The sequence below is a fragment of the Diaporthe batatas genome (assembly GCF_019321695.1).
Source record: "Diaporthe batatas strain CRI 302-4 chromosome Unknown Contig00015, whole genome shotgun sequence".
NCBI lineage: Eukaryota > Fungi > Ascomycota > Sordariomycetes > Diaporthales > Diaporthaceae > Diaporthe > Diaporthe batatas.
Window position 1 is genome coordinate 657,730 of NW_025408562.1, and position 23,307 is coordinate 681,036.

General features: G+C 57.3%; 8 protein-coding genes across 8 annotated transcripts; 4 read left to right on the forward strand and 4 right to left on the reverse strand.

The window, feature by feature from the left end:
* Positions 1-66: 66 nt before the first annotated feature.
* On the reverse strand, positions 67-2,100 carry KVR01_011326 (uncharacterized protein). Its single transcript, XM_044788442.1, has 3 exons — positions 2,046-2,100; positions 1,172-1,780; positions 67-1,121 (listed from the first exon to the last, which is right to left on the reverse strand). Exon 3 carries the CDS (start codon positions 903-905, stop codon positions 510-512), a length of 396 nt encoding a protein of 131 aa, XP_044639701.1. The 5' UTR covers positions 906-1,121; positions 1,172-1,780; positions 2,046-2,100; the 3' UTR covers positions 67-509.
* Positions 2,101-5,659: 3,559 nt separating this feature from the next.
* Positions 5,660-8,217, forward strand: KVR01_011246 (uncharacterized protein). Its single transcript, XM_044786383.1, has one exon. It carries the CDS (start codon positions 6,673-6,675, stop codon positions 7,780-7,782), a length of 1,110 nt encoding a protein of 369 aa, XP_044639621.1. The 5' UTR covers positions 5,660-6,672; the 3' UTR covers positions 7,783-8,217.
* A 423-nt stretch (positions 8,218-8,640) lies between these two features.
* On the forward strand, positions 8,641-11,526 carry KVR01_011497 (uncharacterized protein). Its single transcript, XM_044792601.1, has 3 exons — positions 8,641-9,068; positions 9,149-10,390; positions 10,461-11,526. The coding sequence occupies exons 1-3, from the start codon at positions 8,912-8,914 to the stop codon at positions 10,868-10,870; spliced, it is 1,809 nt and encodes a 602-aa protein (XP_044639872.1). The 5' UTR covers positions 8,641-8,911; the 3' UTR covers positions 10,871-11,526.
* Positions 11,527-11,625: 99 nt separating this feature from the next.
* Positions 11,626-15,523, reverse strand: KVR01_011459 (GTPase-activating protein RGD2). The gene is made up of 4 exons (XM_044792228.1): positions 14,871-15,523; positions 14,632-14,813; positions 13,118-14,561; positions 11,626-13,064 (listed from the first exon to the last, which is right to left on the reverse strand). Exons 1-4 carry the CDS (start codon positions 14,914-14,916, stop codon positions 12,139-12,141), a joined length of 2,598 nt encoding a protein of 865 aa, XP_044639834.1. The 5' UTR covers positions 14,917-15,523; the 3' UTR covers positions 11,626-12,138.
* A 1,078-nt stretch (positions 15,524-16,601) lies between these two features.
* Positions 16,602-18,061, forward strand: KVR01_011260 (uncharacterized protein; the record flags this gene model as incomplete). The annotated part of the gene is made up of 2 exons (XM_044784937.1): positions 16,602-17,036; positions 17,093-18,061. 2 exons carry the CDS (start codon positions 16,602-16,604, stop codon positions 18,059-18,061), a joined length of 1,404 nt encoding a protein of 467 aa, XP_044639635.1.
* Positions 18,062-18,099: 38 nt separating this feature from the next.
* KVR01_011310 (uncharacterized protein) lies at positions 18,100-18,926 on the reverse strand. The gene is made up of 3 exons (XM_044795013.1): positions 18,806-18,926; positions 18,704-18,748; positions 18,100-18,619 (listed from the first exon to the last, which is right to left on the reverse strand). The coding sequence occupies exons 1-3, from the start codon at positions 18,806-18,808 to the stop codon at positions 18,308-18,310; spliced, it is 360 nt and encodes a 119-aa protein (XP_044639685.1). The 5' UTR covers positions 18,809-18,926; the 3' UTR covers positions 18,100-18,307.
* Positions 18,927-19,060: 134 nt separating this feature from the next.
* Positions 19,061-22,941, reverse strand: KVR01_011457 (uncharacterized protein). Its single transcript, XM_044792798.1, has 2 exons — positions 21,853-22,941; positions 19,061-21,587 (listed from the first exon to the last, which is right to left on the reverse strand). The coding sequence occupies exons 1-2, from the start codon at positions 21,874-21,876 to the stop codon at positions 20,460-20,462; spliced, it is 1,152 nt and encodes a 383-aa protein (XP_044639832.1). The 5' UTR covers positions 21,877-22,941; the 3' UTR covers positions 19,061-20,459.
* On the forward strand, positions 19,264-20,118 carry KVR01_011270 (uncharacterized protein; the record flags this gene model as incomplete). The annotated part of the gene is made up of 1 exon (XM_044785933.1): positions 19,264-20,118. One exon carries the CDS (start codon positions 19,264-19,266, stop codon positions 20,116-20,118), a length of 855 nt encoding a protein of 284 aa, XP_044639645.1.
* Positions 22,942-23,307: the final 366 nt, after the last annotated feature.

Genomic DNA, 23,307 nt, shown 5'->3' on the forward strand with positions numbered 1-23,307 from the left:
TTGGAGCCGTGTCTGCCAGCACGCCTTCCCCCACACCTGCACGTCCCCCGCCCCTGCCCTGCCCGTGGCCTATTGCGGCCGGTCTGCCCAGCTTGCAGTGCTTGGCCAAAAGATGGGAAGATCGGCGCCCATATGTCGGCACATTTTGTCCAGGATCGTCCATGAGGCTCAAAACCTTCCGCACGACTCTCGTCTGTCAAGACAGTAGTAACCCAACAGCGTCCGTCCTGCTGATATCATGATAAGCGCGTCGTAGCCTCAACGTCGAGACCGACGGTTCCGATCGGATCAGCTAGGGCATGGCGACATCGGTCAGCAATCCCAGCCATCCCATGTCTCGGCAGCTAGTTCCTTGGTGCAAGTCCATTGGCTAGCTACGTGAGGCCGTCGACAGCACTTCGAGCCGGTGCCATTGGAAGCGCCAGGCCGGCTTTGTATAAGCATCGCGAGCTCCGTGGCCGTCAAGCCTCCCTCCCACCTTCCGGTCCCTGCAGTCAGAGTCATCCTTTTCACATTGCTGACTGACTGACTGACTGCGACGGCGAGACAGCAACGTTGCTAGATGACGCCCGACCCGCATCCGCCCCAGGCCCGAAGGCTGACGGGGAAATGGGACCATATCTTATCCAGCTTCGCCTGTCATTGAACTGCAATGTGGGACTTGCGCCTGCATTTCCGGCGTAGCCGCTGTCATGGCTGGCAGTGTCCGAGGAGCACTGTTCATCTCCTCGACCCTGCTCCCTGAACCACACCATGATGTTCCTGACGTCGGCGCGAGGAACCAACTGATTCCATCCCTTGTTCCTGCCGGACAGGGGCCTACCGCTTGTTCCTTGAATTCTGAGCCACACCGCGGGCATGTCTTCTTCCAGGGTTGTGTCCGTTGCATCTCGCGAACCAGGCATTCGAGGGGAGCTTGCCCGCAGACGTACATGTCCTCGCTGCAAGCCCCGGCTGGGACTCGGCCGAGACCCATGCCGAAACCAGGGCCCGGGGAACCCAGAAGAACCTTAGAATGTCAGCGAAGCGCGATTTCCAAGAAAATGGGTCTCGAGGCCCCTGCGCGCGCTGGATCGAGATGTAGAAGCATTATCGGCAGTTTCCACAATGAGCTTGTGAGGCTATTCAAGGTCAGTGTCCTACCATAGTGGGTGGGTGGCCCCGATGTCACCTTCGAGTTTCGAATGTCAGAAAATGAGCCGATGTTGCACGGTCCGATGTTGCCATGTCAAAGATTATTGAGGGTCTGCGCGTGTGGCTTGGCGAATCCAGACCCGATCCTGTGGAAGCTCACCGACCAAGCGAGGTTCGGTCGAAACCTGTCAACCTCGCGATAACCTCACAAGTTCGAGACGAGGACACGGCCGCCTCCACAGTCGGCCGTTCCTGGAAGTGAGCAAATTTTCCTTTGATCGAACTCATCGCCGTTCATCGTCAAGTTGTGCGTTCTCCCGGGCCATTTCCTCCGTCGTCGCGACAGCATTGGAGCCGCACCTGCTGCACATCCTGAGCTTATTCAGGCCCCACCGTGGTCCGTGGTAGCAACCGGTCCCGATAACCTGTTCCGGGAGGCCCCGAGGCGGCCCTGCTGCCGAAGAAACCATTTCATTGCCAATAGTGCAACCGATGCGGCTCGCCTCCAAGAGCCAAGAACGACACTCAAGAGCGGTTTCTTCCGTCCGTCTTCTTGACAGCGAGATAACATTAAGGATATCAACCTCAGGTAAACAAGAGCGGGTATGCCAGAAATTGAACGACCCGAGCACCCGGGATGACTAGGCTGCTCGCGTACGACAAGTTAGTGTGCCGCCAACGACTCAGACATGCTGTCGATCATTTTCCGTGAAGCTATATTGAGAACTCGTGGGAAGACTGTCGAAACTCAATTTCGATAAGGCCATCCAGGTCCGCCACACCCTGGTAACACCCCCAGGACCCCCAACCAGTTGTGGGCCAAGGCCATGGATAGTCTGGTCACGACGTTGGCGTCCAATCGCGAGTTTCTCAACCTCACGTGGGGGGGCAGTCAGAAGGGGGGCAGGTACCGGTACATTGACTGCTTGGCCTGGCACACCTGATAAGATTGCGCCCTGGTGTCTCTCGCAAGCTAACAGCAAACACAAGACAAAAAGATGGGAATCTCAACTGGCCGGGTTTTTCTCCGGAGATGCGCGGGCTGACCTGCATGCGTCCAGCTGCGCGGTGGGACAGGGGCCCCGGGCGGCGCGTGCTGAAGAACAAAGACCTGCTTGCATGCCCTGCACGATGCCCTCTCCTCATCCTGGCCCTGCTCTACGGACTACACTACTGTGGTAGCCAACAGGCCCAGGACTCGGGGGGCACATGCTGTGAGGGGCTGCAGCTGGCTGTTTCGGCTGCCCACGACCCTTCCCAAACGGGAGTAGACGAGATGAACCGTGTAAGCTGAACGGCCCGCATGCTGCATGCGTTGTGCATGGGTCACCGTCAATCGATGAGCTGTGCTTGCTGTGCCATATCCACAATTCCTGTCAGCTAGTGTAGGTGCTGAGATTGTGGCCTGATCACGCAAACCCAATATGTGGAAATGCACTTCGGCTTATGTATCTCAGACCTGCCAGCCGGACGTACTCTGCATCCTGGTAGGGCCCCAAATGCTTACTCTCAGAGGTCCGACGAATCTCATACAAAACTTGTTGGCGAGCTGTACAATATCAGCTCTGATATTGCATTTCCTTGGTCTGTGAGCTGCGCGGAGAACCTGTTTTACCCCCCTCGGTCTGTATCCGGCTGTGCGGGGGCTGGTGTGACGATTGCATTACTGCCACCTGTTGAGAGAGCTCAAGTCAATTCAGATCCGGATCGGAAGACGGCGGGCGTGAGTGCCGTCGGGTTGAATCGCGCACGGTTTGGCAGCATTATTAGTACACACGCCAAGATCTGAACATTTGTGATTCTCTAGAGCACAGTGTTTGGGTTCCTACCAACTCGCACAGCCCATGACGTGAGACACATATCAGCAGCCTGTACGGCCTGGTGACCTCTGGTTCATCAAGATGAGCGCTTGTGACAAGGAAGACTCTAGACCAAGTCCACTGACAGGATGCGAAACCCTACGACCTTAGATCAGTCTGGGCAGGTTGCAAATGTCAAGCAGTTGTTAGCTGTGTGACATCGTCCATGCAGCACATGTCGTCGAGCAGTAGTCAGCATGGCAAACCTTAAGCTGTTATGGCCACTGCCATCCAGCCTGCTGGAGACTACTGTACGACCGTAGGCCAGTGTATAACCCCACGGCCCGGCCGAACATATGTCTTTGAGCCCATGGGTAAGTAGCATCGTGTGCTCCCCGCATTTGGCCGCAGGCAGCTATTAGTTCCTAGCCCAGCATAGTTCTGCGCCATTTAGTAAGCTTCGCTGGTTCTCGTGCACAGGATATAACTGGCGCTTTCTTGTCTGTGTCTTGCTCTGCTGGGTCGGTCCCTTGTGAAACGGCCGCTACGAGCACGTTCTGAATCAATGGCATTCCTAGTAGCGCTCCGGGTTCCGGAAGCGGGCAGTTGCTGGCTGATGCTCGGATGAGGCAGGCAGCGCCACCGCCCGCACCGCCAGGACCGCCCGAAACCGCCGGCGGGCTGGCAGGCTAGCAATATCTCCCGTGCTACGGAGCACACGATTACTGGGCGAATTTGTTGGGCGGGTGGTTTGGACGGTATATGGCTAGCTTCAGCCCTCTCTCTCCCTGCGACGTCGATCATGGAGCACCGCTGCTGCACTGCTGGGCGATTAGGCGCATTCAGAAACCTCCTTAGGGTCGAGCTAAATCACGACGCCCAAAGAGCTTGGCCAACAGATAGATGGATGGCGTCCATGGTGGGGCAATTGCCGACGGAATTCTGATTTTCCCATGGGAGTCTTCCGCAGTTTCAATGGACTGAGGCCGAAGAATGCATACAACCCCACTCAGGACCGAGGTACCCTTGTGGAATTTCGCAAAATCGAACCCTTTGTGCAGCACTCGGGGCGGTGTCTGTCCCATTCTGCATCCTCCGCCTGCAGACAACTGGAACGAGAGATACGGCGGCCCGGCAAGCGACCTGGGGGGACAGAGAGACGGCGAGGGCAGAAGTTCCCGAGCCGCTGCCTTTGGAGAGGTCGAACTTCTGTCGGCGGTATACCCGCCGGCCTGCCTGCTTGCCCTGCTTGTTTGAGGGTTCGGCTGGTCTCTTGCCATGGCAGTCATGGGTGGAGGACGAGATCTCGATGTGGTGCTGATTGTTACCAATTTTGAAGCCGTCCATTGCGTCAACAGCATAGGTTTTAGGAGGCGATCGCCTGGGTACGGGACAGGGAACCTGTTAGGCTGTGTTGCTGGTTGGCAGCCAGGCAGCCAGGCTTGCCAGGCTGGCGAGCCCTGCACCCGGCGGCAAGGAGACCACGGGCCTTGGGAGACAACGAGCCATTACATCAGATCGGCTCGGGTCCGTTGATTGGCGCAGGACTAGGGATTTCTTCGGTGGTTCCTTCGAGCAAGGAAACTTTTTTTGGGGCCACCGCTCAGATCTCTGCCACGCCCCCAGGCCCCCGGGCCCCATGCCGCGCCATGCCTGCGCGTTTTGGGTCTCTGGCGGGCTGCTGGGGCATTCCCCAATGAACCGCTGCAAGGGGCAAGGGCATTGGCACTGGCATTGATTCATTGATAACAATCGCAAGTGCTGAACCGTAGCGGCCTTGCAGATTGCTGTTTGCATGGCGCGCCCTGCCTGAAATGCCTGGGGCTGTCTTGTGAGAAAAGACAGCTTGAAACAGGTCGGCGACCTCGAGGCCGACCTGGAGGAAAGCTAAATAAAAGCAGCAGATGATGCAGGATCGCGGCGCAAGCAGCAACGGCGCACACATCTGTACGGAGTAGAAAGATGGTAGGAAGAGAGGATGGGTAGGTTGTGCCGCATTGGAGTGTCTGAGTGTCTGGTCTGGCTGGTACTCTAGCAATCTAGTAAGCAAAGAGTTGGGATATCGGAGGAGGAAGGAGGAAGGAGGTGAATGCTTTGCTGCGATACAACCACACGGCACGACGGTAGTGATCAGCCAGACGAGGCACATGCGTAAGACACATGAGACGGAAGATTGTCACAAAAGAGAGAGCGATTGCGAGTGTGAGAGAAGATGAGTCTGTGTGCCTGCGGTACTTGGTACCAGTACATGCACGCAATGGCTGAATGATTGATTGACAGTGGCAGAAGGATTGTCAACTCGGATTCCGTTCAGGCAGTCTGGCAGTGTGTTGGGCAAGGCAGGGCAGGCGGCACACAGGTCAGTCAGTTGAACCCCACCCTGGCAGCCTCTACCTGGGATTACACAGTACCTCCCCTGCTGGCACACGCCTTCTCCCTGCCGCCCCCCTGCACCTGGGCTGCACTTCCCTGCGCTTCCCTGGCCTTGACTGGGGCTGCCTGGTCGCCGCTTGATGTTACGCTACAAACACGCACGCTAGAGTGCCCACTTGTTGCGATTGAGTGACGCTACTGTCCCATGCAGAGCAGGCAAGCGGTTCCTGTGGTTCCTGTCGCGGTACGGCCTGCCAGCCAGCCCAGCCAGCGTACCGCAGCCAACAAACAAGGCCAGTCAAAAAGCTTTGCCCGTCCTCCCCCCAAAGGTGCCCCCGGGGCTCCAGGGCTCCATCGACCTTTTCTGTCCTGCGGTACCAGACTTCCCTGCTCTTTGGTAGAATGCGGTTCGCTGCCCTCATCAATACATAGGGAGCAGCATCACCCAGCCTGGTTGTCGACACCAATAATACCCTCACATATTGGCCAGAGCCATCGTCCCATCCTGCCCACTTCCAACTTCTTCTCCCGCCTCCCTCGCCGTCACAACCAGCGTCATCGTCATCGCAACCGCGTTGCTGCTGTTTCTGCTGGCTGCTGTACCCGCCGTCTCCCCTTTCGCCGTGCTGCAAGTTCCAGGGCTGCCAAGACTGCAACGTTGGACCGTCATCTTGCTCGCAGCAACCGCAACCGCAACTGCGACCGCAATCCTGCATGTCTCTGCTGCCATTTCCCACTCTTATCAGCACTGTCCCGCCTGCCCAGCTGCCTTGTCCGCCTCCCTTGTCTTCGCAGCCCACCTCTGTGAACCAGGACCCGTGCGCGCCTTAAAAAAGAACACAAAAGAGTCCGCCGTGCCCACTCTCCGTTGATCACCACGTTGACAGCCTATATTTATCCCCTTGTTCCTACGAGCCCTCTCGTGTCCTTGGGGCTGGTGTTGAGCGAGACCCTCGACCTCGACACCGCAACTACCGTGAGCCTCGACCTGCTCCAGATCACTCACGCCTTGGTAGCGAAACGAGCAAACCGGCCTGCTGGACACCAGTTTGCCCGCGTTGCACCCTCATTTTCATCACGGGCACTGTTTCGTGCACAGTTCACTCGTCGCGACCCGCAAGGCACCGACTCAACCCAGAGGGAGAGAGATTAGGTTACAGGCGCAGCAGCTTCATCTTCGCGCTCAGGGTGCCGGCTCCACTCCCATCAGCGGGCCCTCGCCCTGCTCTGCTCATCATTTCCTGCCCGAGGTTGCGATACGACAAACATAGCCCAGAGGTCACTCCATCTTGGCGGGACTTCCCATTTTAACTCCCCTCGCGCGGCAGCACATCCCTGCGATCCTGGAGCACGACCGCCGCTCAACATGCTCGAGACACAAATACCAAGGCGCCGCCCACTGCCGGCGGATGCTGCTCAAATGTCCTTCTCTCACTCACGCACCCGCACAACCTCCTCAAACGTATTCCCGATGCAAGCACAACATCCGCCAGCCATGCACTTGGGCCAGCCACAACCCTATGGTCACCAACGCCGCTCTCCCTCGGTAAACACCTTCAGCACCGTGTCCAGCGGTGGAGGGGCAACCGAGCGAGGCCCGCCCCCGGCCGCCTACCGAAACTCTCCACCCAGTGCCGACATACGCCGCTCTACTTCCTCTCGCTCAAACGGTTCCGTACAGCCCGTCGGTTACGTCGCCCTGTTGCGAAAACAGAAGGCCACCGTCTGGTGCGATCGCGCACAGTCCGAGGACCCGTATATGCTGGCAAAACAGCGGCAGGCCAAGGCCAGGGCCCTCCAAACGGTCGGCTCCGCAGGTCAGGCCCCAGGCTCATCCGGCGGCGGCCGTACCTCCACTGGGTTCAGCAGCGCCGGTGGCAAGGTCGTGGGCAAGATTCGTCACCACGGAAAGCCCGGAGTGGTCGGCTACGCCCCAGACAACAACTACGTGGGCGTCGGTGGCGTGCCGCTTCGACTTAGTGCGACAGAAGTGGAGGGCGAGGAGAGCGATGACGACGAACTTGCATCTCAGCGACTGCATCACCGACGGACTGGGAGCAGTGGAAGGTCAAGCACGGCGGGCAGCATTCAAGGCCGGAGGGGGCTCAACTATCGCTCATCGACCGGCAGCGGCCTGCAGATGACCGGCGGAGGCTCACAGAACAGCAGAAGATGGACTGGCAGCGGCGGCGACAACACTCCAGAGCGAAGCAGCAGTCTGGTTGATGGGGCTATGCTCGAAAAACGGGCAAGCGATGCTGCAAGCGGCAGGAGTGGCAGCAGCGGAGAGCGTGCCGACGACGTGCCAGACATGGGGAATGATGCTGCGCGGCTGGCAAGCAACAGCCTGATACACTCAGCACTGACGAGGGAAAAGAGCGTCAAGAATCCAGACGAGCTGCGTAGGAGAGGCAGTGTCGACGAGAGGACAATGACGCTCACCTCTGGAAGGCTTTTCATCGCCAACCCCGACTGATCAACCTACCGACTACCAACTTAAATCGCTGCCACCTAGATATCGGCAGACTTGTTTCATTTGTCTAAATCGTGTTCCGTGGAACATTGGTCTTGGAGTGGAGGGGATACCACCGGTCGCTATTCATCTTCCTAAACCTTGCGGGGCAGGGCAGGCGTGGAAAGCTTGCAATGCACAAAACGAGACGGTCGTTCAACTGTTTTTTCATATTTCATCACCACCATTGCATTGCTCGGCGTTGAGGGGAATATCAAAGACAAATCGAATTCTGGATGCTTTCTCGATTGCCTGCTTCATGTTCCACATGCTTTGGTCTGATCACATATACGTCAAGCCGGGTCCATTCGTTTGCACGGGATCCCGTGCCACATCAATACATGCAATAAGTCGTTTATAGAGTTGAAGCGTGACCAATCCAATGAGCACCTCGTCGAATGTGACTTATTAGCAAAAATGGGCGAATTATCGTGGACAGCGACCTGTTTGAAATCGCCACAAAACTAATGGACGGGGACGCATGTGAAAACGGGGATGCGTAGAGAACCTAGCAGCCGCCGGAACCCATGTCTTTGAAATAGTGCCCCGCAGATTCAGATACCTGGCATCGTGGGTGGAATCCGGCTGTCTCGAAGATACAAACACCATTCATCGAGGATTCGAGGGTGGAAAGTGGGGACTCCCCAGTCAGATAGATAGGTACAATGGTAAACTACCTGCTCTGCAAGCCGGGGAGGTACCTTAGTACCCTTGTCCCCAGCGGTGCACGGACGCCATTTGACGCGTAGGTTGCAGATTCCCACTTTCGACGCGAACGCGACTTCCCGCAAAAGGGTCCACCTTTGTCGACCTTCCAACCGTCAACCTTGGAAAGCACGTTGGAGCCACCCAGCCATTTTCACCACCAAACAGCACGTGTATCTGGACTTGTTGCCTTGTTTCTCTGTTTATTCTATTTACTAAGTACCTGCCAAACAATCGGTTTCCATCTGAGACCTGGATCAGTTCATCGATGTCCGTTTCGGTCTGTTGATAGCGGCATCTAGCAGCAGCCTCACGTGGAAGGCACAACCTCAGGCTCGAGCCTTCCCTCCTGGTTCATAAAGCCCGCCTGGAGCCACCTCGACGACCAATGCCTCTGATGTCAATGTCTCTGAACGTCCAAGAGCTGGAGTCGCCCAGCACAAAGCGAACGCACACGGACTACGCTGGCGACCTCGATGAACTGCCCGCCTGCGACTCGGCAAAACAACCACATCTCGACGTGAATGAAGTCTCAAGAAGCAGAGGTCAGTTTGACGAAAAACAACCACTTGGCCCCTCGCCCCACCTTGATTCCTTGGAGATGCCGTTGCTGACTCGATGAAAGACCTGCCACTAGCCTCCTCTCTCCCAAACTCATCCCGCCTGACCTCGGCAGAATCCACGCCAGCACAAAGCAGTCCACCCTCGCTCCTCGAACCAGGAAACAGCAACCTGGTCAGGGACCCCGCATCTCCTGACACACCGACCCGACAGCCAACTACCATGCCTGCGGCCAAGTCAACACAACCCGCTGGCCAGGGCCCTCCGGCCAAAAAGCGGAAGAGGCTGACAGAGGACGAGAAGAAGGCACAGGCCGACGAAAAGGCTGCTAAGGGGGCCGAGAGGGAGAAGAAACGCAAGGAGAAAGAGGCAGAGGCAGAGAGGAAGAAGGCCGAAGTTGAGAAAAAGAAGGCCGAGGCCGAGCGCAAGAAGCGCGAGAAGGAAGAGGAGGCTGAGCGGAAACAACGAGCCCAACCCAAGATTGGCAGTTTCTTCACGAAGCAGACCTTGACATCCAACCTCAAAACTGACCTGCCAGCCGGCGCTAGAAGCCCGTCTCCAGCCGTCCAGGAGCGGAACGAATACCAACGTCTCGCACAAGAGTTCTTTGTCAAAGAGAATGTCAGACTAGCAACCAACAAGTTCGCATTGAGTCCGGATTCCCAAGCTGCTAAGATAGCGGTGCTAGACGAATTCGTGGCCGGTACGAGAGCGCCCATCGAGATAAAGTCCTCCGACCCATTGCAAGCTCTGGGCCTCCCCCACGGCAATGTCCATCCCCGGGGAAAGACCTACGCCAGTGTTCGCAAACTCTTGTCAGATTCCGACGGTCTCCAGACAAGCCCTATCGATCTGACCACCGAGTCACACAACTCGCGCATTCAGCATACTCAGCAAGCACTGAGGCGAATACCACTCAAACATCTCAAATTCTACGAGGATGTCCGGCCAGCCTACTATGGCACTGTCACAAGCGTGGAGTCGCTGGCCAGCCTCCGAAAGCTGGCCAGAAATCCTATTGCCAAGGACTTGCCACTCAACTACGATTACGACTCCGAGGCCGAATGGGTTGACGATGGAGACGATGGCGAGGGAGATGATGTGAGCTTGATGGACGAGGATGATGCCGATGAGGAGGAGGGCGAGGCTATGGACGACTTCCTGGATGACTCAGAGGATGCCGGCCGGGGCCCACGAATGATGGCAGGGACGATGGAGCCCGAGAGCAGCGGAGTCTGCTTTGAGGACCGCACGCGAAGGAACCCCAACCCACAGATGTACAAGTTTCGGATGGAGTTCATGATCCGTGAGAAATGACCCCCCTCTCCCTATCTTCTTGTCCCTTGACGATGTAAATATTGACTTTGGCTGCGTAGCAAACCTGAAGCATCATCACTCAGTCGACCCTTTCTCGGATCAGTATTGGGCTCAGGAGCCCAAGGCGACTTCGACAAAGACTTCAGCCCATGGCACGGCTGAAAAAGCCGCAGATAGTGGCGCTATGGCCCCACCGCCTGTCCCCTCCTCCGCCTTTGCCGCGCTTGGTACCTCTTGTGCAGCAGCCGTGTCGAACGCACCAGCGCCGCAGGATCTGGTGCCAGCAGCCCAGCTGGACAGCTTCAAGGCCGCTGTGCTCGAGTTCAGCTTCTTGCCCAAGCAGGCCATGGTGGCCACGCTCAAGAAGAAGCTGGACAGTTGCACGATGGCCCAGATCAAGGCGACGCTCGACCACGTCGCCGAGAAGCCGAAAAAGAAGGGAGACTGGAAGATCAAGGCTGGCATGTGAGCATCGTGTGAGGGGAGGCGGTGATCTTTCTGCGGTTGTGCATGGCGTTCTGGCGTAGACTTGCCTGGGTGTCGCAAGATGAAGGGGGGCAAAAAAAGGGACATCATCATGGCGGAGGGTTCTCTGCACTGCTGTGTGACCTTAACGTGGTTGGTCTATCAGGGATGCGGATCGACCGCTTTAGAGAGAGGATTTTTTTTGGAGGGGCGTCCTATTGATGTTTGGCTGGGGAATTTCATACACATTACATTGCTGCATGGTAAGCACCTTGTGCAAGGGTTGTAATGACAGGCAGGACAGGAATGGGCTGTATGGAGGGAAAATCCGGCGTGGTGTGGTCAGATCGGGGCCGCCAAGTGCCTGGAAGAGAGAGCAACTAGATACCGCATTGCTTGCTGGCCAGCATTTAAGAGACCGTCACATGCTAGCGGATGTTATGTGAGAACGAGGATTGTCCTCCCATCCATCAGTCGAGCCCTGCGATTCGTGATGACGACGACGTGGTGTTGACATGGCAGACCGAACTTGACATGACGTTGTCTGTGCGCGAGGTGTTCTCTCTTCCTCTTCCCAGGCATTTGGCGAAACGAAGGCGACTCCCTCCAGCTACCTACCTAGATGGACAAATGAATCAATCTATCACGATCCCGCGAAAAGGCATGATAGTGAGGCCCAAGCAAGCAAGGCTTATATCATAGGCCATAAAGGTTGGCCACACACATCACAGCGACAGCAATACCGCACGGCAACGAAGATTTTGTGAAGAGTAATATATAAATGTGCCGTCGCAACGACGAAAAAGGCCGGACGAGACCGCGCCCGACCGACCCCACAATGGTTCTCCGTCCCATTTTCTCTGATAAATATGTCCACCGCCACCACCCGTCCGCCCAGTCTCCAGGACACACACCTCCACCCCCTGGCTAAGTTACCTTCCCCCCCAGTGCTGCTATGTTTAATATACCTGGGCGTTTCTTGTTTGTTTGTGTGTGTGTGTGTCAAAACTCATCGTGCTAATATCTTGGCTCGTGGTCGCGTTCGCTCGGTTGATACATAGTACATTCCATTCCATTGCATTACAACCCTCCGCCTTTACGGCCCCAAGAATGTGTGTGTTTCCCCGAATATGTGTGCTTTGTTCTCGATCCCTCCATATAGTCTGTTCTATCCCCATGACCGTGCTTGCACGCACCGGTGCCAAAATGTTAACCATGACATGTCGGGATGCTCGGTTCCCCAGTAGAAAAGTGGCCTAGGTGGGTGAACTACTAGTCATCCATCGGCTTATCCTCCAGGGTCACGCCTCGGGTGTGCTCGTCACCGGCCTCGGTCAGGGGTGTGGGGTTGACGGGGATCCGTCGGCCAAGAGAGGACCGCGCTGGGTTGCGGCCCAGAGAGTTCCGCTTCTCCAGTGAGTCGTTGGATCGGAGGGTTTCCGACCGGCCTCTAACCGACGTGGGAGAATCTGTCGATTCGCTGCCGTTCGTGACTGATTCGGTGGACACTGAGGATGGAGGCGTGCCGCTCTCGCCGGGCACCTCAAGACTGGATCGCTTCACGCCCAGGATAGGTCCCATGCTCATGCGCACACGCTCGTTCTTCTCGGTGGGGCTCGTCTGCACGGGGAACCTGCCAACACTCCTATCCCGTCGGTGAGAGCCGACGCCACGGGGGCTTGGAGCCGGAGAGGTGGCCCTACTACGGCCGCCTCCTGCCTTCTCCAAAAGCGCCCGTTGTCGCTCCTCCTGATGGATTCTTCGGTTGCTCTCATCAGTGCTGATGGCGCGTGGGCGGTTTGTGGTGTCGGTGTTGGAGCTTGTTACTGAGGTAGAGTGGCCGAGGGTCGACATTCGCTTCAATTCGCTGAAGATTGCAGTCTTGTGAGCGAAGAGGTCACGTAGCAGGCGGTAAGCGTGCTTCTCTTCCATGGTCAAGGATGTCTCCACGCGTGGTCTCAAAATGCAGGGTGCCAGTGTCGTCGCAAGTGCAGAGATGTACTCTTCGTCCGCGCTTGTCAGCTCAATCAACCTCGTGAAGTGGTTCATGCAGGCGTCCAGGGTGGCAATGTTCGTCAACCGCAGCTGGGACAGCGTCTGCTGTAGGACGGAGACACGTCCTGCATCAGAGGTGTCCGGATTAGGCGTGGTGTATATAGTCCTGACGATCTCGTAAACGTGAGAGGAGACCAGAGAGTCTTGACAAAAGTTAGCGAAACATATCGATGATGGGTAAGAACACGTTACTGACCAGGTAGTTCGAGGAAGTAGAGCTTAAGCAGACTTGCAACAGTGGGTATATCGAATTCAGCAAGAATATCAGGCGAGAAGGGCTTGCCGTCGTTGACCTTGTTTCGCAGAGCATGGGTTTGTGCTAATGGCACATCCACCAGCCAGACCCCTCTCCTGGCCTCATCGCCCTCGAGATCAGGGTAGTGGTTGTCGAGGTAGGTGAGAATAGTCGTCACAATCATGGGCACTCGCTTCTTGTCCGCCCTGGCGCGGGCCTCGAGGTCGACACCAAAGGTCTGCTCGTCGACCTTGTTGTAGTAATTCTCGTACACGACGACCTTTGGAGCAAAGCGTCCGGTGCGGTAGTTCTCGAGGAGGTAGCGCAGATCCCCGTCGGGTTGGATGGTCTCCTGGAAGAGCATCATATTGTCAACAGCAGACTGGAGACTGGGGATGACGTTGCTGACACATCCCGAGAAATCGAGAATGACGGTCTTGATGGCCTTGAGCCTGTCCAGCTCGCAACGCTCGAGGAACTTGAGATGAACGGTGATGGCCTCCTCGAGCTCGCACCGAACCTCGTCCAGCTTCTTTACTCCGTCCTTGTACCTGTCGTCGGCCTCCCTCTGCTCCCTCCGCAGGCGCTGTGGTGGAGTCTCGCCTGGGTGGGCATTGTTGAGAGGGTTCCATCCGGCCAGGTACTCGCTCATTGTCCCCACGACAGGTGAATCGCCAGCTTCCGAGCCGTTGGATGCGAGAGAGAAAGTCCTGCCCACGGTTGGCTTCTTCTCGGGCACACCAGACATCTGGAATGCCTTTGGCCGCCACTGGTAGAACATCTTGGAGCTGTTTGCGAAGGTGTTTCCCACATTTCCAACGAGTCTCAGGAAGCCGCTGGAGACGAGGTCTTGGCCGATTCTCTCAGCATAACTGACGCTGGTGGTGTCCATGTACTTCTGGAGGTACTCCACAATGTCCGCACCGGCCGAGGTGTTCATGTATGTTCCCAAGATCGGCACTTTGGTGTCCTGCAGTTTGATGTTGTTCAACATGTGCGCCAACCGCTTCTTCATCTCCTCGACGTCGAAAGTCTCATCGCCGATCTCGAAGATGGAGTCCTCGTCGGCCAATTCGGCCTCCTTGTTCTCCGAGACCTTGATCTCGGGGATCTTGGGTTTGGGGCTGCTCTCTGGGTCCTGGAAGGCGAACTTGGTCTCCTCCTCGAGATCCTCGACCAGCCGGCACTTGTTGAAGTAGTTGCTCCTCAACTTCTTGACCAGCTCGGCCTGGCGATCGTGGGCCTTGATGCGGTTCTGCAGCTCGTCCTGGGAGTCTTGTATCCGGGTCTCGTGGTTTTCGCACCACCTGGAGAATGGGTTCACGACAAGGTCGCGGATGTTCTGGGCAATCTTCCTGTGCTTATTTGCGCCCTCTGCCATCTCGGTTCGTATGCCCTCGTAGGCCTGCAGACAAGAGGGGTCAGCGGGGGCGTGCGAGGCACCAAGGGGCAGCTGGGTATGGAGAGTTGTTTACCTTGCGGACGGTAGCGCCATCATCCTTTGAAAAGCCTCCTTGCACCTTGTCGACAGCCGGGGCGATATCGTTGAGTCGCGTACCGTAGAGCTCCTCGGCTTCAGAGCGCATGCGTGCGATGGTCAGGACCTGTCTGTTCTCTATGACTCCCTGCTGCAGCTTGCTGAACAGAACGCCAAGGCCTGAGATACGTCAGTGGTCGCAAAGTGACACAGCAAGCGGGCGGACTCGTTTCCTACCTGCGGCATAGTCGCCGGTCCAGAAACTATCTTGGAAGCCCGGCATTTTGGTTGGTGTGTGGGGAGCCTATGACAGGCTCTCTCTTGTGGGACTTGCGGTTGATCAGTAACTAAGGGCTCGGTCGATGCATCTATATCATGGCTCGCAGAGGTCTGGCAGTCTGATGTGGCAGCTTCAAAGCCTGGCCGAGAGGAAGAAGTTGCTGCTGGATGTGACCAAGGGATCACAAAGGAAGGGACCACGGGGGGCTACCGGGTGAGGCGGAGCAGCTGAGAGTTGGGCAGGTTGTGGATGATGCGGCGCGGCGGCTCGCTGGGTCGTGGGTCGTGGGTCGTGGGTCTCGGGTCTCGTCTGGGCCACCTCGGTCCTAGGCGATGGATGGGTTGGCGCGGTCAGTCGCCAGAGGCTAGAGGGCAGCGGCAAGAGGTCGTGATGGGCCGGGGCGGTGCGATGTGGCTCTCGTGGGGCAGTAGCAGGCCGGGTTGTGGTTAGGGTGGAAGGAGCAACAGCAGGTTCCAAGAAAGGGGCACGGCGTCGGCGAAGTTATTCTCCAACCTTGAAAGGGACGTGTCGCGATGGACTCTTTCTGTCTGCGAGGCAAATCTCACAGCGTGCGTCGCCTAGAACTTCTGATGGGCCCCGCTGCAGCTCATTGGCTCGCCAGCTGAAAGTCTGGTCTGTCGGGGCTGTCAGGGGCCCCTAGAGGCAGCCCGAGTCGTCCTGCCAGCTACCCCTGACCATTGATTCGTTGCTACCTGACCTGGGACGACAGCAGCTGAATCTGAATACGACCGCCAAATGAAACTTATGAAACTTGAAACGGGGGCAGTCCATGTCCTACACCGTCCGACCTTCCAAGGTTGTCACCGCCAGTGACGTCGTCCCGTCCTGCCAACGCCAGAGCATTAACGGTCCGTAGCCTAACAAAACGTGTAAATGTCACGGCCCAGCATCTTGCTTAATATTAACTCATCTTTGCCAACTCTACCAGGCCAAGGCGGCAGTTGAGTTCATCAGCCACACCGTTGGAGCTCAACGACCCCAGCTACGCGCCGTCGTTTCTTGTGAGTGACCGGGACGACCGTTTTTTTCTTGTTCGCACGGCCTGTTGCCCAACATCCCATGCACAAGAGGGCAAGCTGTGGGGCTGTGTCTGGCTTGTCGGGGAAAACTCCTACCAGTCATTGTGTGCATCAAAGTCTTTTTTTTTCTCTTGTTCTTCTTGTACGGTGGCTGCAACACTGAAGACTTCCCCGATTGCGGAGGTCCTTTTCTGCAAGTGCATCGTCACCATCACCATGACCATGGCCATGCGCAATCTATATAGGCCACACACAGAGTCATTACACTAGTGGGCGTGGATAAATCCAGGAACAGACTCCAACTAGGGTGGATAAAATGCATGGGTGTTCCTCCCTACAGGTGCATACGCGCCGACAAGCGCTCGCAGCCGAGCAAGGCTGTAGGCTGTCGTCTAAGTTGCGGCAGCTTATCAATCAACCAGAGATGCCGCCGTCTTGGGCATCCACAAACCTTACGTAGTAGATCTCCAACCTAGTTGTAGCACAAGAACTCAAGTTCGGCTCTGCCCCGAGCACAAGCACATAGTCCAGATACTGTGTCCTTGCCCCATTGACTTAATCTCACTTCCAGATCCGCATTCAACCAGAATAGAGTAGGCGGTCCCTGTCCGGGGTTCCCTAGCCGCTCACCCACATTCCCGGCCGTCAATGCATCCCCACGAGAAGCACCAGCCCTATGAGCCTGCCCTGGATAAGCGAGATGATGCTCGACGATCTCCAACCCGGCGCGTGAGCCTTCTGTTTGGCCTCCTGGCCTTGGTCGGCCTCAGCGCACTATTCCGACTGCCTCACCACTGCCATCATGCCTTCTCCAAGGCGCTTCTTCCTCAGAAGCCGCTCACAGTCGAGGACAGGGTCAAGGACATCCTCACCTCGACTCCGTTGATCGATGGCCACAACGACTTGCCTATCCTAATTCGGGCCATCTATGGCAACCGCATATACAATGAATCTTTCCGGGAGCCTTTTGAGGATGGCAGAACTCCTGGTCACGTCGACCTGGTTCGGCTCCGAAAAGGCATGAATGGCGGTGCCTTCTGGTCTGTTTACTGGCTCTGTCCTGATACGATGCTCGACTTTAGTGTGAGTCGTCTTGTCAATCAGATTTGAAAAAACATGACCTCTAACTAGATGAACAGGATGAGATCTACGATCCCATTGTAAAGGAGACCATTCAACAGATTGATCTTGTGACCAGGCTGCAAGAACTATACCCGGCCCAGTTCTCAACCAAGGTGAACAGCAGCACTGCCGAAGCCGCCTTCAACAACGGCCAGCTCATCTCGCCGCTCGGCGTCGAGGGCCTGCACCAGATCGGCAACTCGGCCGCAAACCTGCGTCGTTTCTACGACCTGGGCGTCCGCTACGCCACGCTGACACACAACTGCCCCAACCGGTACGCCGACTCGGCACTGTGGTCCAACCCCTCGCGGTCAGCGCCCCCGTACTGGGGCGGCGTGTCCCAGGACGGCAAGGCCCTGATCCGCGAGATGAACCGCATCGGCATGATCGTGGACCTCAGCCACACCTCGGCCGACACGCAGCGGCACGTCCTCGGCGGCGGCAAGGACGGCTGGGAGGGCAGCCTCGCCCCCGTCATGTACAGCCACTCCTCGGCGTACAGCATCTGCCCCCACCCCCGCAACGTGCACGACGACGTGCTCCAGCTGGTCAAGGAGCGCAACGGCGTCGTCATGGTCAATTTCGCCCCGGACTTTATCTCGTGCGTCGAGGCGGACAACGAGAACGGCCTGCCGGACTTCTACCCGCCCAACTCGACCCTGGCTCACGTCGCAAAGCACGTCATGTATATCGGCAACCTGATCGGGTTCGACCACGTCGGCTTCGGGAGCGACTTTGACGGCATCCCGAGCACCCCCGAGGGCCTGGGCGACGTTTCCAAGTATCCAGACCTTGTCGCCGAGCTGCTGAGGCAGGGTGTCAGCGATGAGGATGCTGCCAAGGTGGTCGGGGGCAACATCCTGCGCGTCTGGAAGGCTGTGGACGAGGTTGCTCTTGACTTGCAGGCCAAGGGGACGCCGCCCTTGGAAGACGAGTTGCCGAGGTTGATGTTCGAGTCCACCTCGGAATTCCAGGAGAAGTTCTAGGCTTGGCTGAAGGCACCGGGTCGCACAGAAAACAGAGTAAAGGTACTTTGACGTTTATTTTGCCCAGTGTAGGGCTGTAGATAATGTACAGTGTGTTGCACATGGTTGTCCTGTATAAATCACGCCAGATCCCATTCCGCTTTGAAAGTGGTGTCGTAGGAACCGTCTCAGCGCGACGTGACCTTTTCCGCTGTATCCTCCATTTGAGTGCTTGATCCGAGTGCCGTGCCGGCCCACGCTCTTCGCTCAGCCCTTCCTCTCCAGCCTGTTGAGCTTCGCCGACGTCATGTTCTGGTTCCTTGTCCTCTGTCCACGCACCGGCAGGCCCATGGCGTGTCTCCTTCCCCTGTAAGCGCCCATATCCTTTAGCCGCCTGATGTTCTCCTGCACAATCTTCCTCGCGTCGTTCTCGATCGTCATCGTCGACAGCTCTGCCGTGAGCGCGAGCACGGTTTTCGACGACAGGGACTCTAGCTTCGCCCGCGGGAAGATGGAGTATTTGGCCATGATCCGGTCGGCCGTCATAGGGCCTAGGGCGTAAAAGGACTGTAGGGCTTTCTATGGTTTGCGCACGTTAGTTATGTTCGTTGCGACAGGCGAAAGGTAGGCGTCGCTCTTGGGGGGGGGCAGGCTGGTGTGTACCTTGACGAGCTTTTTCTCGCCGAAGTTGACGCCGAGGATGGGAATCTGAGATGGTTAGCATGTTCCCCGACTTGTTCGATTTTCTGAGAGGGTTTTGCATACCATCTTGACGTAGTGTGGCCGCGTTTTACCGGGGCAATAGAATCATTGAAAGATCTCGGGGCGGCGCGGATGGCATGTGGTCGACATGCGAATGCGCTTCTCAGTCTATCACCAATGTGCCGCACCTAACCCTGGCAATATCCGGGTCGCATCCACCCCCCCCCCCAGCCGCAACCCGACTCTGATTTGAATACCAAGGTAACCTTGCAGCCAACAGCTTACACTGTATTTTTAACTCAGGCTCGTACCACCAGGGTCCACTGCCTGCAGGACAGCTTCGTGTCCAGGACATACTCGAAAGGCAAGGGAGGACCTCATTGGATGACAAACTCAGGAGTCTCACGGTTTTCCTTGTTTTCCCTTGCCGGACTTAAAAAGTACAGTGATAAGCCTCACCTCCGCCGTCAGCTGCGGGTTACACCTCGTGCAACAATCAGCAATTGGTCCGAGAGACAGCCATGTCTGAGGAGCTTGCTGACGAGATTGAGGCCATAAACTCAATCTACGGCGATGGCAGCCTCGTCCAGGCCGGGGAGGACTCGGACATCTACATCCTGAGCCTCCCAGACGAAGCCGTCTCACTACGCCTGCAGTTCCCACCAGACTATCCCGCAGCGCCCTGCATCCCCCTCGGCACCAACAGCTCCGGGGGCAAGCGCGGCGTGGGGGCCCGGGACCTCGAGCTCTTCCGCAGCGCGCTGGGGAACATCTTCCAGCCCGGCCAGGTCTGCCTCTTCGACGCCGTCGAGGAGCTGAAGAGACTGCAGGAGGAGGCCGGCGTGGCCAACGACAACGACAACGACACGGCCCCGGACCACGAGGGGCAGCCAGACGGCGACACACGCGCCGCCGCCTTCGCCTCCAGGGCGGCGGCGGCCGACGACCTGGGCCCGGAGCCGCCGTGGGTCGTGTCCGAGCCCGTCGTGGAGCTCAAGTCCGTCTTTGTCGCGCGCTGCGCCGCGGTCGGCTCCCCCGACGAGGCGGCCCGGTTCGTCGAGCACCTGCTGGCGAGCGACAAGCGGGTGCGCACCGCGACGCACAACATCACGGCGTGGCGGATCCGCGGGCCCAACGGGACCTCGTTCCAGGACTGCGACGACGACGGCGAGACGGCGGCCGGCGGCCGGCTGCTGCACCTCATGCAGCTCATGGACCTGTGGGACCACATGGTCGTGGTGACCCGCTGGTACGGCGGCCAGAAGCTCGGGCCCAGGAGGTTCGCGCTCATCAACGCTGCTGCCAGGGACGCCTTTGTCAGGGCCGGCATCGTCAGCGAGCCCTCGGCTGCTAAGAAGAAGGGGCACGGCAAATGAGCCTATTGGGTTTACGTTTGTCGTCACAAGACGAGCCACAATGCTATTCTCGACCAAGCGCTACTCTATTACCTCGCCCATTTTTAGGCGGTACGTGCATGTACCGGCCTTTTCCAACGCCCTCAGCCGGTATCTGGCTGAATTTTACGGCGAGACATCCACAAGAGTCCCTCCAAAAATATCCCTCCCTTATCATACAAAAACGCCGCTGCATGCGATCAGCCGGAACAACAGGAAACAGGAATTCCTCAGAAGTGTTCCGTCACACTATCTCCAAGGCCGGATGTCGGAGCTTCGACAGACCCCCATCACTTTGTGCCAGCCCAAATTTTATGGCCTTCTTAATCCTCCTTCGGCAGCAGGGGACTTAGGATCTCCAAAGCACGGTCTGCATACTCACTGGATAGCATGACAGCGCCGGTCTTGGCTGTGGAGAGATACGATAGCTCGGCATTTTCCATGCGCATGCCTTCGGCGAGCTTACCTGCCACGCCGGCGACGATTCCGGTCGCCTCGAAGGGCAGGTCGACCAGGTCAAGCAGGATCGGTGTCAGGTCCGCGTCGGTTGGTCCTATGAGGGAATCGCCAAAGGTGTCCAGCAAGCAGCGATCGATCAGGAGTGACGGCTCGTCTTCCTCGGCGAGGGTCACAGACAAGAAGCGCGGCTGGCTTACCAAAGCCGCAACCAGGCTCGTATAGAACTTGGTATCAACCTTGTCCACCCATGAGCTCTTGCGATGGTTTCCGTTCCCCGCGTACGACCTCGAAGGCCTGGAGTAGGTTTCAAGCTGAGAGACATCCTTCCCGGAGCAGTGGATCAGACGTAGGTTTGGCTCTGTGTGAGCGACGACATTGTGCTTTTTCAACAACTTGAACGTCCGCATCTGCAGCTCCGCAGCGTTGGATGGCGGGGGCGTGGACGGCGGGTCGTCACTGTCCTGGCTTAGACCCCGGGTATGTAAGGATGCGACGGGGGACACGAAGGACGAGCTGCTGTCTTCTGAGCACTCGAATCCCTGCTCGAACAAGGCCTGCACGACATTCTGGCGGGACCGGCTGGGGACTATCAGGAAGTCCGAGTAGTAGGTTGTGATGAAGAAGATGGATATGCCGGCGAGCGCAAGGGGAGAAGTCAGATCGACGACACGGCTGCCAGCGTCCGCCCCCGGAGAGGACACGCGAAACACGCAGTAGGACTCGGCAGATATCGACACGGTCTTGGCCGAGGTTTTGGGCAATTGCTTGATTATGGGCTCGAAGACCGTCCTGGACCACGTCTCGTTGCAGACTATCGAGCATTCGATAGGCGTTACGCTGATATTAAGAAAGCCGTGCTCCTGGGCCAGGGTCAGGTCCCCGAACTCGTCCTCGAGCTTGGCGCACGGCGAGGGCAGAAGCAGGCGGAGGATGGGCTGAAGGAATTGTGAATAGAGGCCTAGGGGGATGTGGATGAGGCTGAGCGTTTGGTCCTGTGCATCCGCGGCCAGTCAGTACATGGTATCTGATGTCCCACTATCTGGTCGACGGAAGATTTCAACACGGGCCCAGGGACCAATTGCGAGCTCGGGCCCGCCCGATGGACGGCCCCGCAATCGGCCGGGATCATTTCGGCGTCGCGTCCGGAGCAGTTGGCTCAAAGTGACTCACTGGCGGTGGAAACTCGGAGCCTGCAACGGAAAAAAAAAACCAAGGGAAAAATGGAATAGGGGGCTGTTACGAGGGGTTCGGACTCACGAGAAGTTTTATTTCAGCGTTCATGATGGGCGACGAGGGATTCCGCGCGAGAGACGTTGGTTCATTCTTCGCGGAAGCACTCAAGGCCCCTGTCTGGACCCCCACTGATAGGCAGAGAGGACCCTGGCGGCGGCGGGACCCAGCACAGGATTGCACGAGGGTGCGGGATCGACAGTGAAGAACGCAATTTGTCGAGTTTTTTTTTTCTGTGAGAGCACAGGACGGCTGGTCTTGTCGGTTTTTCGAATGTGCTTGCAAAGGTGATGGCTGAGTGTTCTCGACGAGGAATGGTGACTTTGGCCCGTTATCAGAGGAGTTGGTCTGTTTCAATGCCGGGACTGATCGGAGCAAGCACGGAGAAAAAAGTCGAGGGCGCACAGTAGAGCAGAGCCGCTGCGAGCCAAGTCGGTCGAGTCACGCACACGGCGACAGGGAGGATAACGATTGACGAGGCGACTGGCAGCTGATAATCGTGGACAAATTCCCTTGGGCCGTTCGAATACAAGCAACCGAGGTAGGAGTCGAGTGCGTATGGCACAACAAAGGGAAAAAAAAGAGGGGAGCAAGATGCCAGAGCCGGAGCAAGAGCTGGAGCTGGAGGCAAATGCAGAGAATGAGAGGTACTGTGGTAGATAGAAAGACGGCCAGTTCAGTCAGTCATTCCCATTATCAGTGGCGGCCGGGCGGCTCGCTTGGCGGGGCTTTGTGGTTGACACAGACTAAGAGGTAAGGGCCGACACTAACTAGCCTGTAACTCGGTAGCGCATGGAGGGTTCGGTAACAGGACCCTTCTCTAGACCAGACCAGCTACCGTACTCCAGCATGCTCTCGCATGGGCGGCATGTGCAATTTATCTGGGGCCCTACGAGTGGTGCCAGCTGTGGGCTGCTGTGACGCTGGGCGCTGCGGTGCTCTGCCTGTCCCTCAAGTGCTGGATGTGCAGGTGCAGGTGCAGGTGCAGGTGCGCAACGAGGCAGGCCTAGGCGGGTGCATGGGGCTAGAGACTCTTCAGGCCCGTCTTGCATGAGGAGCATGCAGGTAGATTGACGGACGTGGGGGCAGAGTTTCACGCCTTGCACGTTGTGCATGGTACACACGAGCATTTGCACCTCACGATAGTCGTATTGCCCCAATTGGCCTTGCAAAGTTCCCACAACGCCCGTCACCTGCGCACCCTATCTCCCTCTCAGGCTCTCACCCACGCGACGCCATAATAAGCTCAATGCAAGCCGAACTCAATTCGTGGGGTTCGCGACCTCACGTGTATGCCGTCGGCTGCAATGCTACTCATATACTCATATGCTCAACTTACACGCACGTCTAGACAGCAGGACCACTAAGAGTCCCAACTAGTCCAACGTGCCCACTGCAGTATTGTCCGGTATTATTAGTACCATGCAGGCACAGGACAAATGTTCCGCAGAGCAATAGACTGCGAGCCCAGCCAGCCCTTGG

What these genes read in the sequence shown, in the direction of transcription:
- KVR01_011326 (XM_044788442.1), bottom strand. Translation starts at nt 905, where the DNA reads ATGCCTGGTTCGCGAGATGCAACGGACACAACCCTGGAAGAAGACATG.
- KVR01_011246 (XM_044786383.1), top strand. Translation starts at nt 6,673, where the DNA reads ATGCTCGAGACACAAATACCAAGGCGCCGCCCACTGCCGGCGGATGCT.
- KVR01_011497 (XM_044792601.1), top strand. Translation starts at nt 8,912, where the DNA reads ATGCCTCTGATGTCAATGTCTCTGAACGTCCAAGAGCTGGAGTCGCCC. An exon ending in TGAAGTCTCAAGAAGCAGAG is followed by an intron (nt 9,069 to 9,148) that starts GTCAGTTTGACG and finishes ACTCGATGAAAG; the next exon opens with ACCTGCCACTAGCCTCCTCT. An exon ending in TCGGATGGAGTTCATGATCC is followed by an intron (nt 10,391 to 10,460) that starts GTGAGAAATGAC and finishes TTGGCTGCGTAG; the next exon opens with CAAACCTGAAGCATCATCAC.
- KVR01_011459 (XM_044792228.1), bottom strand. Translation starts at nt 14,916, where the DNA reads ATGCCGGGCTTCCAAGATAGTTTCTGGACCGGCGACTATGCCGCAG. An exon ending in ATGGCGCTACCGTCCGCAAG is followed by an intron (nt 14,562 to 14,631) that starts GTAAACAACTCT and finishes TCTTGTCTGCAG; the next exon opens with GCCTACGAGGGCATACGAAC. An exon ending in CTACTTCCTCGAACTACCTG is followed by an intron (nt 13,065 to 13,117) that starts GTCAGTAACGTG and finishes ACTTTTGTCAAG; the next exon opens with ACTCTCTGGTCTCCTCTCAC.
- KVR01_011310 (XM_044795013.1), bottom strand. An exon ending in GCGAGAAAAAGCTCGTCAAG is followed by an intron (nt 18,620 to 18,703) that starts GTACACACCAGC and finishes CGCAAACCATAG; the next exon opens with AAAGCCCTACAGTCCTTTTA.
- KVR01_011457 (XM_044792798.1), bottom strand. Translation starts at nt 21,876, where the DNA reads ATGAACGCTGAAATAAAACTTCTC. An exon ending in ACGCTGAAATAAAACTTCTC is followed by an intron (nt 21,588 to 21,852) that starts GTGAGTCCGAAC and finishes GCGGATGCACAG; the next exon opens with GACCAAACGCTCAGCCTCAT.